Below are 16,253 nucleotides of genomic sequence, written 5' to 3'. Positions count from 1 at the left end.
ATATATATATATATAATGTTGTATTTAGTGAACAATAATATAGGTAACTACAGTGCGATTATAATTAATTTATGTGTCAAATACAATTAACTGCATAAAACAAATAACATACAGTGCCGATAGAGAGATTAAACACGTAAAAATAAAAATGCAAATATTAAAAGTACTTCTAAATTTATACGCATATATATTTTTCAAAAATCGTTGGTTTTTTACGTGAGTTTACAATTAGTACTTTTTAAAGCTCTACATATAAAACATTTATTAATAGACGTAATATAAGGGCAATAAGAGCCAGACGCTGGATGTTGAGTGCGGATATAACAATCCTTCGTGTCTTGTTTATTTGAAATTGACTATGTCAAACGTTTCGCTTACATTGACGAGTGCACGGTTTATCACAATCACGCACCGTTGTTGAAGTCCAGCGATGACACTCGCAACGCATTACAAATTAAGTGTAGACGCCAAATACTTAGTATGGTATCAGGATGAATCGTCTTAGAAATTGCACTGTAGAGAACAATAGTAACCGTTGTTGGGTTTACAGAAAATTTGACAAATATTACGACCAGTCAATTTCAAATAAACAAGACACGAAAGATTGTTGTATCCGCACTCAACATCCAGCGCCTGACTCTTATTGCACTTACATTACGTCTATTAATTTGGTTTTGTATTCCAGCCCAACGGGTGAGGGAGCTTGGTTTTCGCCAGTGGAGCGACTTTCGCAAGGAGGCACTTGGATCCACGGCTCTGGCGCCATTTTGTTGAAAAAATTTGTGTATACTTTAGTGTATCGAGAATAGAATTAAACAGATTTTTATTTGTTTATTATAGTTTTGAAAAAAATCCCCGAAAATTGGCTCTTTTGGACTCTAGAGCCCTTAATACATTTGCACCCACTTTTACGTACGATCTGTAGACACTGAAAACTTAAATGTAATATCAAAACGATTTAGTTCGCAACATCACCATGACTAACAAATTAGTTCGAGCCCAGCTACCAGTGCTCACACGTATACATATATTTTATAACTCGACTCTGTCTTATTTGACGATGACTGACTTAGATACGTTACCCCAACTTTTAACTAAATTCTTTTTACTTATTAACCTACATTTCATAACTGCGTTGTTAATTTGCAGTATCACTCGAAAAGAACCCAAAAGAATAAGGTCGAAACGTTGTGCAATAAACTGATAAAATAATTAGTCAGGTTTCCCGTCTTAATTCTTACATAATATTAAAAAACGTTTGATAATTTAAAAAATAGATTATATTAAAATTATTGGGAGAGGATTTAGATAATAGAGTACACAATAAAAATTTTATTTATAAAATGAAAACAAGAGCACAATATATTAATGATTTGGGTTTGGTATATCCACAATCTCCATCATATTGCACACCAATAGACCTGAAAAATAAAATAATTTGATTCATCGAGCTATACATTTCTTTAAATACAACACGTTGATAGCAAAATTATACCTCAGATAGAGCTAATAATAAATAATCACAAAGTTTCATACGAAAGATGGTGATGTGTTTAAATCATCATTAAATACGTTCAAGTAAAAATATATGTGATATAATAATTACATTTATATAAATAAATAATTACACTTACCATTTACAGTTTTGCAGTTATGCTATCATTATTCATATTTAGAATCATAATGTCTTCTGCAGTGTGTATCGATTTATTGTTCCCAAAGTGGCTGTGAGAACCTCACTTTTTCAATCAAACTCCTTTTAATGCTCCAATTAATCTTTCGTAAAACATACATCGGAACTAAATCAGAGATCTGATTAGTCAATCGTCCTTACACGGAGCTATGCATCATCCTGATTTCTTCTGTAATGAGATACGATTATTTGATGTACCTACTTAGCAACTCGAGTACGCATTAATTTTTAGTATTTCCTCAGTGGTAGTGACGAATTATATAAAATCATGGTTAATCTTTAACATATTCAAGGATATGCATCACCGAAATACATTTAAAATATTTAATAAAACTACACATCATAGAAACTTACCGTGTAGTCAAAAATATCCCTTTTCTCGACTTATCGTCCGAGATATCTGAAATACAAAAGTGCGCTTTAGATCCACTTTAAACTCGATACGTTGAAAACATATAAATACATAAATGATATCAGATAGGAGCGAAAGACTATAATGCTAAATTATCGTCAAGGTATTTCAGCTGAACTATGTTCTCATCATTGTAATTGTATAATCCGTATACATTGTAAAAAATTAATATATAGATACAATTATATCAAAAGTACATACCTTGGATGATGACCGCCCCATTATGTGTTTCCTCTGTGCGACGCTAGATCATATTTATGAATTCCCCATACAGTTTGCCAGAAGTGTTACTGAACTACAGTACCTGCAAATAGAAGAACTTTGTGTTACGCCTAATTAACAAATAAAAATAAAATAGCTTTATTAACAATAGAATCAGCACTGCAGGACTTCTCGTCATTAAATCCGACAAATCAGTAAATCATCATTAAAATATCGCGAAACAAATAAAAATCATAAATTATTAAACAGCCTTCTACAATATAATAACCATGCATACGCTGAAATATTAAAGAGAATTAAAAAGGTCTCTTCTGCGAAAATTCAACTTTACATGGAATAATATACCATAAAAATTATTTGCGTTTTACAGCTGTTACAAATACAGACGTGTTGATGTTAATTGAAATCAACTTACCACTTTATCATTGCATATTCAACATTTTTTGAATTTTGCCTGAACAAAGACTCTCGGAACATCAATGTTCTCTTTTAAGTTTACTGTACGTCTCTGGACGTAGCCACAATCCAGTGTCTCGAAACCAACAGATTCAAATAGACATGCTACTTGTTCTACGGAGAAATAGTAACTCCTGAAAGATCCAAATAACACCTTATCATTACTTCGTTCTATGCAATTGGGATATAGCTGCGTTAACTGATAAAATCAGAGCTCGAAATAATTTATATCACTAGAAATCAATTGAACTATGAAATCATCATATCCTTTTACTCGCTTAAATAGATCGCAACAGAACGGAAAGTATAAAATCACCTGGTCCCGTCTTGCCGCATGTAGAGATTCTCGCTAATCTTGTGCCCAGGCTTAAAACGTAATTGTGCCATATCGTACAATCCGTAATCTCTAAAAAGCAAGACTCCCCCGCTGCCAAGAACGTTGTATATATTTCGGGCAACTCTATTAAATAAATACACAATACGCAATTAGTAAATTCGCCAACATGAGAATCCTAAAGTAATATCGGAATTGTAGTCTCAACTAAAATCAGTGGACCTTATCACCTAAACGTACTTGACAAATTTATCCGGATGAATAGCCGATAACGCGAAGATCAGCGTTGCAACGTTAACCGGACATTCGATTTCGGCGAAGCAATTCTCTAACGTAACGTCCGTTTGAAAAGCCCTCATTGTTTCCGGGTGGTACAACGTGTGACTCTACGAGAAAACCGCCATTAACGCACCGGCACGCCAGCCCTGCACGTGGCTAATTTGCAATTACGATCCCGGCGAGTGTGTACCTTGAGCAACTCGATCGCCCGTGTGGACAAATCGCACGCAAATACTTTCCGAAATTTCAATCCGTCCTCCATCAACGGATAAATGAAATTGCCGACCCCGCAGCCCACCTCGAGGAGGACATTTTGATTCCCGTTGCCGCCCAGACCCGTGAGCTCGTCGAATTCCCGCGTGGTCCAGTGCCTATCTTTGAAGAATCTGGTGTCGTTCCGCTTGTAGAATAAATCCCAGTGCTTTTTCGCGTCCCTCTCGAGCTGACTCGCGCGAAACTCGGACACCAAGCGAGAATCCTGCGCCCGCATTCTATCCATCTCCTCCGGCGTGAGACGCTTCGCCACGTGGCCCGCGCTCGATACAGCATTTTCGACCGACTCGCTCATCGCTCTTCTTGCGATTGTATTACCGAACCGATTGTTTAAATTTGCGACGCGAGGCTCATCGCTCCGGACGAAGTTCGTGTGATACCATCGATGAAGAAGGGAAAATAAGTGCTTACCCCGTGAACGTGCGCGACCTCGCTCCTTGAGATGCCTGAAGAAAATGGACGAGAAACGTGACGACCGCGCGGCTCACTACGGCGACCTTCCGATGACGCGGCAACGTCGCGTGCGACGTTGCCGCGGTGAAACGGCAACGTCTTGTAAATGGCAACGTCGCATGCGCAGAATCCTACGCGACTGTCATGTGACATTTGGAGGTAAAATTCGAATGGCCGGGACAGACAGTTCGAAAAACCATCTTAACAATATGCATGTATACAGGGTGGATGTTAATGGATGCACCAACCTTTTACCATAGAAGATTAATTATTGACCGCAAGCGTAGCCAAACCTGGAAAAATGGAAAAATCTCGTTATGTATATGTTTCAATCATGTAATATCTACTTATACCTCTCGAGATACAATTGGATATTACATGATTGAGACACATACAACGAGATTTTTCCCATTTCTTCCAATTACGGGCGGTAATTTGTCTTCCATGGTAAAAGGCTGGTGCATCCATTAATATTCACCCTGTATTTAAATCGATACTTGTAATACTTGCAAAATTAAACGAGCAAATAATTAATTAACTTATGGTTAGATAAAAAAATCGAATTATAAACAGCAATTCTTTCTTTTTATAACATAAATTACCAACTTACACGTTTGTTAATTGAAAAAAAGATACCTAGAAATAGAATTGCATGGAATTTTGTCAGGTTTTTTAAAGGTTTTAAAAACTTTGTCGCAATACATCAGTAGGAATATTTCAATATTTATCTTTCTTAAACGTTTCTATAGATATAACTGTACATATCTTCTTTAATAATGTAACGTAAAATTAAATTTCAAAAATTAAATTTTAATTGTCTTTAGAGAATAATTTCAATAATAATCTGATTAATTTTAATAATTGATAAAATATATTTATTAATTACTATATTGATTAAACTATAATGATACTGTTACTTATTTAATGTTTTAAATTTAGGTCATACGAGAATTTATAAATCTTTAGTAAAGGTATTGAAACACATATACGATTTTGCTTTCATATATCAATAACTTTTACATTGATACCCTGTCATTATCTTTTTAAAAATTTAATCTGGGTTAGTTTTAATATTTTATGCGATGTATTGACGCGTTGCTTGATAAAAAAAATTAAATAGGCTTCTCTCTGCGCTCGGTATTCCACGTGCAACCACGTTTTTCTTTCATTAACATGCAGAACCCATGGGGGACAAATATTTTATGCCACCGTGCAGCATTGGCACACAATGACACACTATTAAAGGGGGCTAAACGTGACTGAAATTCAGTCAAGTAAATTGCGTATCGCTCACCGGCGATGAAAACAAAGAGCGTTTATGATAACGCAAGTATTACATATCGTTATAAATATTAATGGAACATACGAAATCGCCATACGAGATTGCGTGCATAGCGTTTCAATTGATCGCCTCCATTTTACATGTGGCATGTGCGCGCATTTTCCACATTATTCAACGCATTTTACGTTTTACGAGGAGACCATAATGTGCAAACCGAGCGCGGTCGAAAGAAAATGAATCGATTGAGTAGTATGTAGGTCATCGCAGACCACAATTTTGTAGAGAGCTTCGCGAGAGATGTAACAGCCATAGATTACCTGAATGGAATGAGAAACACGTTTCACAATTCGCAGTCATTAATGCCCCGTGTAGTAACGTCATTCTGCAGTTTTCAATGCGGCCATCCTTCACAGCCGCTTTATAATCGTACCTTGCCCTGACCGTTAAAAAATGTCGCAATTAAAATTGCACTTTTATACGCTGAATGGTGTATGGCAGACCGCAATCAGATTAAATTGACCGTATGATTTATCCTGATGTTCTCACCGTAGTTTATTGATTTTCTCATCGCCAGTTATTTCATCACTCGAACACATTAATTGATCCTAAATTATTACATTAGATCTCTAAATTAATGTATTAGGCTTTTAAAGTATAAATTTTCTACTTTAATAGTAAATTTATTTTAGATATACCAACGTAAATAACTAACCTATTGATTTTCCACAGCGAATCGATAAGATCAATTTAGAATCTTTTTCGGAAATTAGAAATATATGCCGGTATTTTCGAGTCTTGTAATATTGAATATTTTCTTGTATTAACAATTTTTAATTATTTTAAAATCTCATAAACAACACGCGCGCGCGCGCGTGTGTGTAAATTTGCCAAAAATTCAAAAATTCTGTTTTAATTTACAGTAACCTAAAGTAGTTTAAATTTTGAATGATTAAATCAAATCACTGTTAGAAATTTTATAACGATCGATATTTTACATGTGTGCGCGGTTGTAACGATCAAAGTTTTACATGAAATTATTAAAGTCGAGACAAGACAATTAAAGATTGAAATTGAATATTTTTATAGCACCTTCGAAAATCGATATCACACACACACACACATCTGAAAGGCTATGTATTAATATCAGCATTTTGTATCAAACGTGACATGTGCAAAGGATCGAATTACACGAACAATTCGTACCGAAGAGAGCCACCGGACATATGCACGTACAGTCGGCAGTGTTATAAATATCAGATTTGCATTACATTTGCTAACGTACGCTACGTAATTTTATTTCGATGTTATTACTCGAAAATTTATTTCGCTAATTAGCCGACCGTCATAGCTAAAGCGCACTTTCGCATCAGCCTTCATCCGGAATACCCCGTGCGGTTAACGAGCTACGGCGCGGGGGTGCATAATCATAAAAATAATCCTCATTCCGGGAGTAGAGAACGCGAGAAAGAGAGAGAAAGCTCTCGCGAGATTCAACGCGCTCTGGCTCTCACGAGAGCGATCAAGAGATTATCCAAACTCCTCCCGTTACCAATACGCGTTACACTTCAACGAGCTCTGTACGCAATTTACGCAGTTTCAAATATGCTACTAACGTTTCTATTAATGATGCGGTGGATCTTTTTGGCAATTTTTCCGCGGAATGAATTGCAAGGATTAACTACGACCGTTGTCACTTCCCGCCGGAATGTTGGATAGAAAGAGAGAAGTGTGAATAATTATCTTCGTGCAAAAGAATGAGAAAACTCTCTCAAAAAAAGGAATAAAAGTATATGTAGTTTTATCATTCTTAGGTTTCATTTTTTAACGGCGGAATCTTTCGTTAATTCAGATTTTATTTTAACTCGGCGAAGAAATAGCAGATCATCACTCATTTCACTTTTCAATCTGTAGCGTCATATCTGCAATTAATAATAAATACATATGCAATTAAGATTCAAATTAGAATGATATTAAAATAAAATTAATTAAATTAAATTTAATTAATAAATAAAAGTAATTAAAGTAAAATTATGTCTAAGTTATATTGGCGTAAATGCAATTTTGCAATTTATTTATCTCTCTGTTTAATTCGCGAGAAGGTTATCTGTTTCAGCTGCTTATAATCCGAAAATGATTGAAGCTTCGATATTTTTGCTAAAGGAGTTATCTCCAAATGACACTAAAAATCTACCGTTAATGACGCGCGAGAAGTAAACACACTTTACACGTATTATGTATAATAACATTTGTATATTTTTAAGTATTCAAAGTAGAGAAAATGTATATTTGGATCACGTATTATGTCATAGTTGCATGACACTAAACGATTGCTTCTTCATGTGAAGAATCTGTGCAATTGTTTACGTCTGTGTAATCCCGTGGGCACGTTTCCCACCATTTATGCAATTGTCTTACTCACATCGTATAAGAAATGATAATTGCTTCTCACAGTCAAGTGAAGCATGCTATGTTAGATTAGATCGTATTACGTCTACGTTGACAAAGATTGTATTTCTGACGTAACAAATTTGATTGGTTTCTTTTCGTTTTATGCAAAAGTTCTTCACACTTTTATGTGCGAATACTTTATGTAACAACCTACTTTGTCCTCTCATAAGAATGTAACACATACTTCCTTTATTATCATACGAATATCGTGCATTAATTAGCTTTAATGAACTTCCAGTCAAAATATAGTGTTAAATATGTATTTAATATTCACCAATGCGAAAATCACACGGACAGTTTTGCTTTTCTCAAATCGTTTAACGCTGCTCCAGCGTGAAATTTTGTTTACCTATAACAATGTAAATTATAAATAATTGATAACAGTTGCTATGCAATATTGTAATTATTAATATAACATATTTGTGCACCTGAATATAAGAACATCAGTTTCCGGATGCAATATGACGAATATAAACGTTGGTACGGCCTTCAAAGCGTGCGAATAATAAATAGTACGTAATGACTAACGAGCGAAGGATCCATAATCTAAAATGCGCAGTATGGAAGAGCACATTCGCATTCCGCACCTGCGATTTCACTCTTCGTAGCTCAATCGCTTATTTTATATAACTGCCCGATCCGAAGTTACAAAATCACGAATGCCAGAGGCGGCACCCACGATTTCATTATTTTGCGCTGCAAGGTTTTTCGTGCGTTATGCATCTGTGTTAAGTCAGCGTTTTTGTATAAAATTAACATCCCACAAACTCACTTTTCTCAACATTCCCAAATGTTAGTTGCGTTAAATAAATAATCCTAATCGTCTTTCACTATTTTCCTTCTTAAAATAAGGAGGGGAATCGAACACTTAACATTTCTTCGCGCAATCTTCCCGTGCGACGCAGCGCGTGTTTATTTAAAGCGTCAAACTGTCAATTATTCACTACGATGGAAATTTTTATATCGCGTGGTATAAACCACACAGGTGATACACGATAATTTTCACACACTCGCTGTTCAACGTGACGCGCTCAACTGCTTGAATAGTCTAAAGCGCGTGAATTTCGACTCTGTGTTCTCAACGTTCTCTGCCGGCTATATTTAGTGGAATCTAAGGAATTCTTATATATAACCAATTTCGAGTATGTGCCCGTGACAATCGATGCATCTCAATTATTACGGTGCGATGCGATCGAGAGGCGCGCACGTGACCGTAGGCGCGGCGGTGGAGGCACGAAGATGCCTCCTCGCCGTGCCTTTTCCATTCCGCCGAGGTAGGCACGGCCGAGTATCGCATATACCGTTCCTCCTCGTAGGCATTCCAAGCGGGAATTCTCGAAAGCCAGTTGTGTTGTAGAAACCGTGGTGCGGCTCGCCCGCTCGCCGGTACTTTCGACCGGTCGTAAAGCCGACGTTTCGCAGCTCCGTCCCGGTCGCCTTTCAGTAACACGGAATTTCGCCACGAAAACGGACACGATCGCTTTGCCTATCGTGGACTATCGGAGCGGCAGCCCGCCCGGAGGCCCCCCCCGTACATAAAATTCTGGTGAGTTATGCGCGCATTTCTACCTGTCCATCTACCTGCGAAATCGACGGTCACTTCTGCCGGAGATCCATCCTTAACCGTTGAATGGGACCTCGCTCGGCTGTTCAATATTTCAAACGTCGAGGCGTCGGTTCTCCAACTGAAATTTACGGTTTTAGACGCGCTTTTTTTTCCTCCTCTTTGCGGAAGAGCGCTCAGTCCCGACGTTATATTGCGTTAAAACGTATTGAAAATATATATTGGTAAACATGTCAATGGGATTATAGCGAAACTTTTCACATTTACGCGCTGCTTGTAACAACATGCTCTGACAGATATTCTGAGAAAACATGTTTTTCATTGTTTTAAGCAGTATTTTAATTAGACAATGTTGTTGTATAAAGTAAAGAAAACAATATTTGAAACGTCGAGGTTTTAGAAGTATTCACTATTCGGTATACATGGATTAAATTCTTCATGTATGTGTGTGCAGGTGTAAACAATTGATTAATATTTGGAAGATAATATAATATTTAACTTTGATTATAAATTTATTCAATTTTATCGTGACATTCTTATTATATCATTGTAACAATTAACAATAAAGATATTTAATAGCGTACTCTATTGCAATATCCTTATCTAATTGTTAACCATCGTTTTAAGCAGTATTTTAATTAGAAAATGTTGTTGTACAAAGTAAACAATATTTAAAATGACGAGATTTTAGAAGTATTCATTATTCGGTATACGTGCACTGAAAAAAATTTCTGGTTGAATATGGACGAATCAGATAATTCCTTTAGGATTTACCAGAATTCCTTTAGGATTTACCAGAATTTCTGTAGGATTACAGGAATTCTGGTAAATCCTAAAGGAATTATCTGATTCGTCCATATTCAACCAGAAATTTTTTTCAGTGTGGATTAAATTTTTCATGTATGTGTATGCGGGTGCAAACAATTGATTAATATTTAGATGATAATTCTTAATATGATATTTAACTTTGTCTATAAATTGATTCAATTTTATCGTGATATTCTTATATCATTGTAACAATTAACAATAAAGATATTTAATAGCGTACTCTATTGCAATATCCTTATCTAATTGTTAACCATCGTTTTAAGCAGTATTTTAATTAGAAAATGTTGTTGTACAAAGTAAACAATATTTAAAATGACGAAATTTTAGAAGTATTCATTATTCGGTATACGTGGATTAAATTTTTCATGTATGTGTGTGCGGGTGCAAACAATTGATTAATATTTAGATGATAATAATTCTTAATATGATATTTAACTTTGACTATAAATTGATTCAATTTTATCGTGATATTCTTATTATATCATTGTAACAATTAACAATAAAGATATTTAATAGCGTACTCTATTGCAATATCCTTATCTATTCGTTAACCACTTAGACCTGGTTTCACCAACGTCGCTTAACTTTCAGCTTAGCTCAATTCGTTCTTTGTCTCTTTCCAACTGTTACCCTAGAAAGAGACAAACATGAATTAAACTAAGATTAAAGTTAAGCGACGTTTGGTGAAACCGAGCCTTAGAAAAATCAATTCACGCATTATTATAATTCATTCGAACTTCACTTATTTGTGGGGAACACAAATAAATTGTCTACATTGAGATTAAGCTTAGAATCGAGATCGCTCGTTTCTGCGTAATGATGCCAGCCCCTCGTCATCGTAGAAAATAGCCATTAGACGGATTACGAATGCTCCAGTTTCGCGATTTAAGTGCCAAGAAAAAATCACAGAGAAATTTCTTAAACGATCGCCAACATTTCAAACAAATGGCGATTCAAATGATGGTTTAAAAAAAACTAAAAACCTGATGAAAATCAGAAGATTGCGTTAGTGTTGTCGCACTGACGATGTCTCGTGAGTTTAACTTTCATACTGTTCCTTGAAAAATCTAAAATTATTGGAACTGCTTTACTTGGCTGCGTTCAGCAATTCGTTCGCCAGATATAGCGTTTATACAAGCTTCAATGATCGCCGAGAATAAATTATATTAACAGCCAGGAGAGAGACGCAGACGTTTATTTTAGAACCGATATCCGTCGTTTGGCGAGTTTACCCTCCAAATTGATCTTTGACGGTCCTAAGATCGACGGGACCGTTCGGTCCCGCTATGTTTAGAAATCCACCGCGGGTTTCATTTGCGAAATGCATCCCGCGAGTCTCTCGGCTCTCGAGCCACCGAGGAAAACCTCACGAACGAAATGTCAGGGCTGAAGCCATTTGCATGAGCGATTCCTTTGTCTGGATTCTTCGGGCAGGGCGAGGCCTCGCCGTTTCCGCTTTAGAACCTTCGATTATCGCCACTGGCGGACCGTGTCATCGCGAACGAGACCATTTCCGGGATCTTCGATCGGTTATCCGCGTCATGAATAATGCTTCTGCGTCGTGTCGCGTTTGCAGGAACGAAGGCCGCGGGAAAGAAAGGCGAATCGGCGTGAAATCGCCGTACAATAAGTTCTAATCGTCGCTTAGACGGCTCCCCGCGGCGCGATCCGGTCTTAATTAAGTCGAGACGATCGCGGGGCGAATGGCGGATCTCGCGGCACAACATCCGCGCCTAATTCCGGGGTTGCGCCGTGCAATTTTGCCAGGCATTCGGATTCGCTCCGTGCTCTACTTAACTGGCGATTTAATTTTCACTCGCGCCACTGTTACAATCGTTAACGCCGCGGCCGAGTAATTAAACTGCTCTCTCTGATCATCTTCACTGTCCGCGAACATGCGACGCGCCGCGCCGCGCCGCCGTCGCTCTCGTCGTCATTGTGGGCGGCCTATAATCTCTCCGATCTCCCGGACACTCGTCTTGCCAGAAGTGGCCGATAACGATGAGATTTCTAAATGCTGCGAAACGAGACGGGATTGGTTTCTCTCCTCGTCTCGAGAGATTGTGGCAGTGGCATTTACGCGAGTCAGACAGCGCTTTTCATTCAAGTTATCTTAATCGTGCCGCGAGCAATTAAATCAAATTTCCATTTCCCCTCGCAGACAAACTTAACCCGCGCATCAATTGTCAAATACCGTGGACTTGGTCATGTTACATTTAACCTGCGAATATTTTATTTAAGCGGAAAGAATCCGCGTGTGTCTGTGAAAATAAAAGGTAATTTTGCTCCAGGCAAACCAGATCGTTTCGATTGAGACTATTGTAATTTGACGCGCGTTGCGTTGACGGAACGAGATCCCTTTGTGGCAATGACAATTAGAAATTGTGCGTGAGCGAAAACGCGGCGCGTTAAACTTCTTTTTATGAAGATTCGCCACCTTCGACATGCCCTATTTATAGCGTCGACGTGGGCTGGTCGCAACGTTACAAGTGCTGCGCACCGATGCATGGATCGGATTTCAGAATCGGGTGTAATTAACTGGCGTATTCATGTAACAGTGAAAACAAAAACAAAATCGTAACGCCGCGGCAGGACATTGATATAGAGCTCCGCTTTGCGCGGAAATTACATCTTATTACGGTGAAATTGATAGCTATCTTGCACCCACTGCGAACTTCGAAATCAGGTCGACAGAAATAATTGCCATGTCGACCAAATATCCCGCCGTTAAACCGATGTAACTTAAGAAAGTCAGCCATTAGAGAGAGCGCGCTTGGCTCTCCCGAACCATAAATTAACCGGTAGCAGTATTGTGATTTCAATTAAGTGATTTATCGCGCTACATTAGTCCGCGCAACGTCTCGCGTTCAACATCATCCCCATAATTGAACCCTCGCGGTAGGCGACTAATTCCGAGAGGACAACGCCGCTTTTCATTCGGATTTTCCCTCCCCCCCGACTACGTCGCTCTCCATTCAAATTTTCCCCGGCCGCGTCGCTTTTCATTCAAATTTTCCGTATTTTCGCTAAGTAAAGACGATGAAGAGCGCCGTCAAAGAGATTCAATTCACAATTTGTTCTTCCTTCATAAAGCCTGATCAACTTCGTCAGCGCTCATTCCAAACAAATAGTCTTCTTTCCCTTGTCTTCCCTTTACAATCCGGCGAGCGAGTTACCGTCTAATTTCGAAAGAAGCTACTTCCTCCGCCGATCAAAGAGGAAGACTCTGGATTTCCTCGCGGTCCGCGAGCACGCCGATGCTGTCCGGATGAATGCACTTCCTCGTCAACAGTCGCGAAAGTAAGCGTACGGAATATCGAGTCCGGCGAATCGCAATGTCGGTGACCGCGCGAGCAACGGCTCGCAGCGGGCCCCTCGTCGATACGCATTCCTGGACGAGCGCAACGTTCTCAGGCCTTTCAGCTAACGCGGCGGGAAAAGTGCTTAGCTTAAACTTTCTAAGCGTTTCACGTCGCGCCACATCGCGGCTCATATTCGGTCGAGGGGGAAAAAAAAAAACAGACAGATGCGTGCGGCTCCTGTAAGGAAAAGCCCGCGGAACCGAGTCCGTCATTGTGCAATTCCGATAAAACCGCACCCGGGATTTATTTATGCGATCGCAGTCGACCGCTAACGAATGCAATTAGAACTCCATGCACGCCCGCTCTCTGCCCACTCGAGTCGCTTAATTACGTCCGTGGAAATTTTTGCGCAGAAGCCGAAGTCGCTCGCACATAGTTTTTCCTTTCCGCTCATTCAGGTTTAATTTGTGTCTTAAATCCTGCACGAGATATAATCTGAGACCCGTCGCGTCTCACTTTGACGAAAATAATTAACGCACAATCTCAAACTGAAACGAGAAAGGAATTATCTTGCTCCGGACAATACGTGAGATTCATTCTTTAACATTTTGCTGAATATTCCTAAATTTAAATACAAGTCCGCTAAATTCAATTAGTATACAATTTGTCAGTGGCGAGTGTGGCGCAGAGAAATGTGCGCCGCTTAGTAAACAAATGAACGAAAAGATGCGAGTCCAAATCCACGAATACCAATGGTTTTTCCGGAATTTTCCGACAGAAAGTGGTAACCACCAAGAGTATCCTGCCGCACATGTCCTTTTAGGGATACAGCCCTCCAGTTTGGAGGTTTTCTTTGGCAAGGTTAGCAGCCTACCGAAGATGAAGTAAATGCTCAAAGTACCAGTTCGTTCTGGTACAGAACTGGTACAGAACGAACTGGGTAAAACAGGCTTTCAAGCCTAACACGAGGAAGAAGAAGAAGAATTTGTTAGTATTCCTTACTTCGCCAGATCTAATCTTCTGAAGTTACCATGTACGCGACCAATCAATTTTGTTTATTTCTAACGTTATTTGCGGATCCACCTTGGAAAGTACGGGCCTTATTACTTGCACCATCGCAACTGCGAGGCTCATCATCGGATACGTCAGTCACACGCATTCTATATTATACGTTAGATCGCTAGCGTGCTATAATTTCTTGGGATGTAAAATGAGGTATACGAGACCGACGGGGCTATTATGCGGATTGCCGTTTGTGCTACAGGAAGTCGTGAATGCGGTAGAGTAGAATAAGAATGTAGCAAAACGAACGCGCCGATACTTTCACAAGTAAATCGCTCAGGTAGCTTCGCGCGGCTCAGGTAGCTTCACGCAACTCGGATAGCTTTAAGCCGCTTACGCGCATTTCTACCACTTCCGCGTGTATTATTCGTTAACATTATTACGCATGGATATGCTTTACTGCGATAAATTTGTCAGAAGTGAGCAAAGACAGTCGCGTTGAAAAAAAAATCACGCTCGATTTTCTTAATAGACATATCAATTACTCGGGATTATAAATATTTCTTAATTAACAATTTGAATAACGATTGCATTTTGCATTCTTTCCTTTCATATTTCAGCAATTAAAATTTGTTTGGTGCACACTGAAACGAGGAAGCGATAACCTACGGCCAACATTTCGCGCCGATGATATATGTACCGGTTTTTTAATTAGCACTGAACCATAAATACACGGGATTCCTGTTTGCTTATTTTAAAATTATTTAATTCCAATTCTATGTTACGGCCGCGCGCGCGCGCGTGTGTGTGTGTGTGTGTGTGTGTGTGTGTTACGGGCTCGCTAGCAACTGCGGAACGTAAAAGTCCGGTAAAATCGGACACGCGCGCGCTTTCGAAATGCATAATAGAATTATATCGTATTCGTTAACGTAATTATCGGCGTAGGTACGGATAGAAACAAAATCCTCGCCGCAAGTGCGTAACAAGACAAACCGTCGCTAAAAAATGCAGTTAAAAAAAATACGAAATATCAAAAGCGTGTTATTGCTTACACGAGTTCGTAAATTTTGAAATAAAACACTCGTTGTGCCGTGTTGGAGAATTAATTTTGACGGATTGAAGATTCAGGACGCGCGAGATAGGATTAACATTACGGTACCGGCGACTCGCCTTCTATCAGAAGTAGGTGTGTAAGATGAGCCAAAAAATACAGTTAAAAAAATACGAAATATCGGAAGCGTGTTATTGCTTACGCGAGTTCGTAAATTTTGTAATAAAGCACTCGTTTCGTTGTCGAAAATCAATTTTGTCGGATTGAAGATTCAGGACGCGCGAGATGGGATTAATATTGCGGTGCCGGCGACTCGCCTTCTATCAGACGTAGGTGTGTAAGATGAGCCAAAAAGTACAAAATATCAAAAGCGTGTTGTCGCCCACGCGAGTTCGTAAATTTTGAAATAAAACGCTCGTTGCTTTGTCGCCGCTGATTAATTTTGACGGATTGAAGATTCAGCACGCGCGAGATGGGATTAATATTGCGGTGCCGGCGACTCGCCTTCTATCAGACGTAGGTGTGTAAGATGAGCCAAACAAATACAGTTAAAAAAATACGAAATATCAAAAGCGTGTTATTGCTTACACGAGTTCGTACATTTCGAAATAAAACGCTCGTTGTTTCGTCACCGAGGATTAATTTTGACGGACT

At 38.8% G+C, this 16,253-nt stretch overlaps 2 protein-coding genes and 1 long non-coding RNA gene across 4 annotated transcripts in view; 1 reads left to right on the top strand and 2 right to left on the bottom strand.

Moving 5' to 3' along the window:
* Positions 1-1,317: 1,317 nt before the first annotated feature.
* Positions 1,318-4,074, bottom strand: LOC105565496 (methyltransferase-like protein 6). Its single transcript, XM_012018748.1, has 8 exons — positions 3,587-4,074; positions 3,358-3,503; positions 3,100-3,243; positions 2,743-2,917; positions 2,307-2,409; positions 2,048-2,093; positions 1,635-1,862; positions 1,318-1,421 (listed from the first exon to the last, which is right to left on the bottom strand). The coding sequence occupies exons 1-4, from the start codon at positions 3,962-3,964 to the stop codon at positions 2,761-2,763; spliced, it is 825 nt and encodes a 274-aa protein (XP_011874138.1). The 5' UTR covers positions 3,965-4,074; the 3' UTR covers positions 1,318-1,421; positions 1,635-1,862; positions 2,048-2,093; positions 2,307-2,409; positions 2,743-2,760.
* Positions 4,075-7,621: 3,547 nt separating this feature from the next.
* Positions 7,622-8,706, bottom strand: LOC105565494. The gene is made up of 3 exons (XR_001009196.1): positions 8,625-8,706; positions 8,281-8,548; positions 7,622-8,201 (listed from the first exon to the last, which is right to left on the bottom strand). It is a non-coding gene; the product is annotated as an uncharacterized LOC105565494 (long non-coding RNA).
* A 337-nt stretch (positions 8,707-9,043) lies between these two features.
* LOC105565495 (D-beta-hydroxybutyrate dehydrogenase, mitochondrial) overlaps positions 9,044-16,253 on the top strand; it is a 24,561-nt gene continuing 17,351 nt past the window's right edge. The window contains exons 1-2 of one of the 2 annotated variants that reach the window (XM_012018747.1): positions 9,044-9,126; positions 9,210-9,398. The gene's annotated coding sequence lies outside the window, so the exon portion shown is untranslated. The other variant, XM_012018746.1, reaches the window with a different exon arrangement.

Source organism: Vollenhovia emeryi, unplaced genomic scaffold (assembly GCF_000949405.1).
Source record: "Vollenhovia emeryi isolate VEMERY1.0 unplaced genomic scaffold, V.emery_V1.0 DF939151.1, whole genome shotgun sequence".
In the NCBI taxonomy this organism is placed as follows: domain Eukaryota; kingdom Metazoa; phylum Arthropoda; class Insecta; order Hymenoptera; family Formicidae; genus Vollenhovia; species Vollenhovia emeryi.
This window is presented reverse-complemented; position numbering and strand designations above follow the sequence as displayed.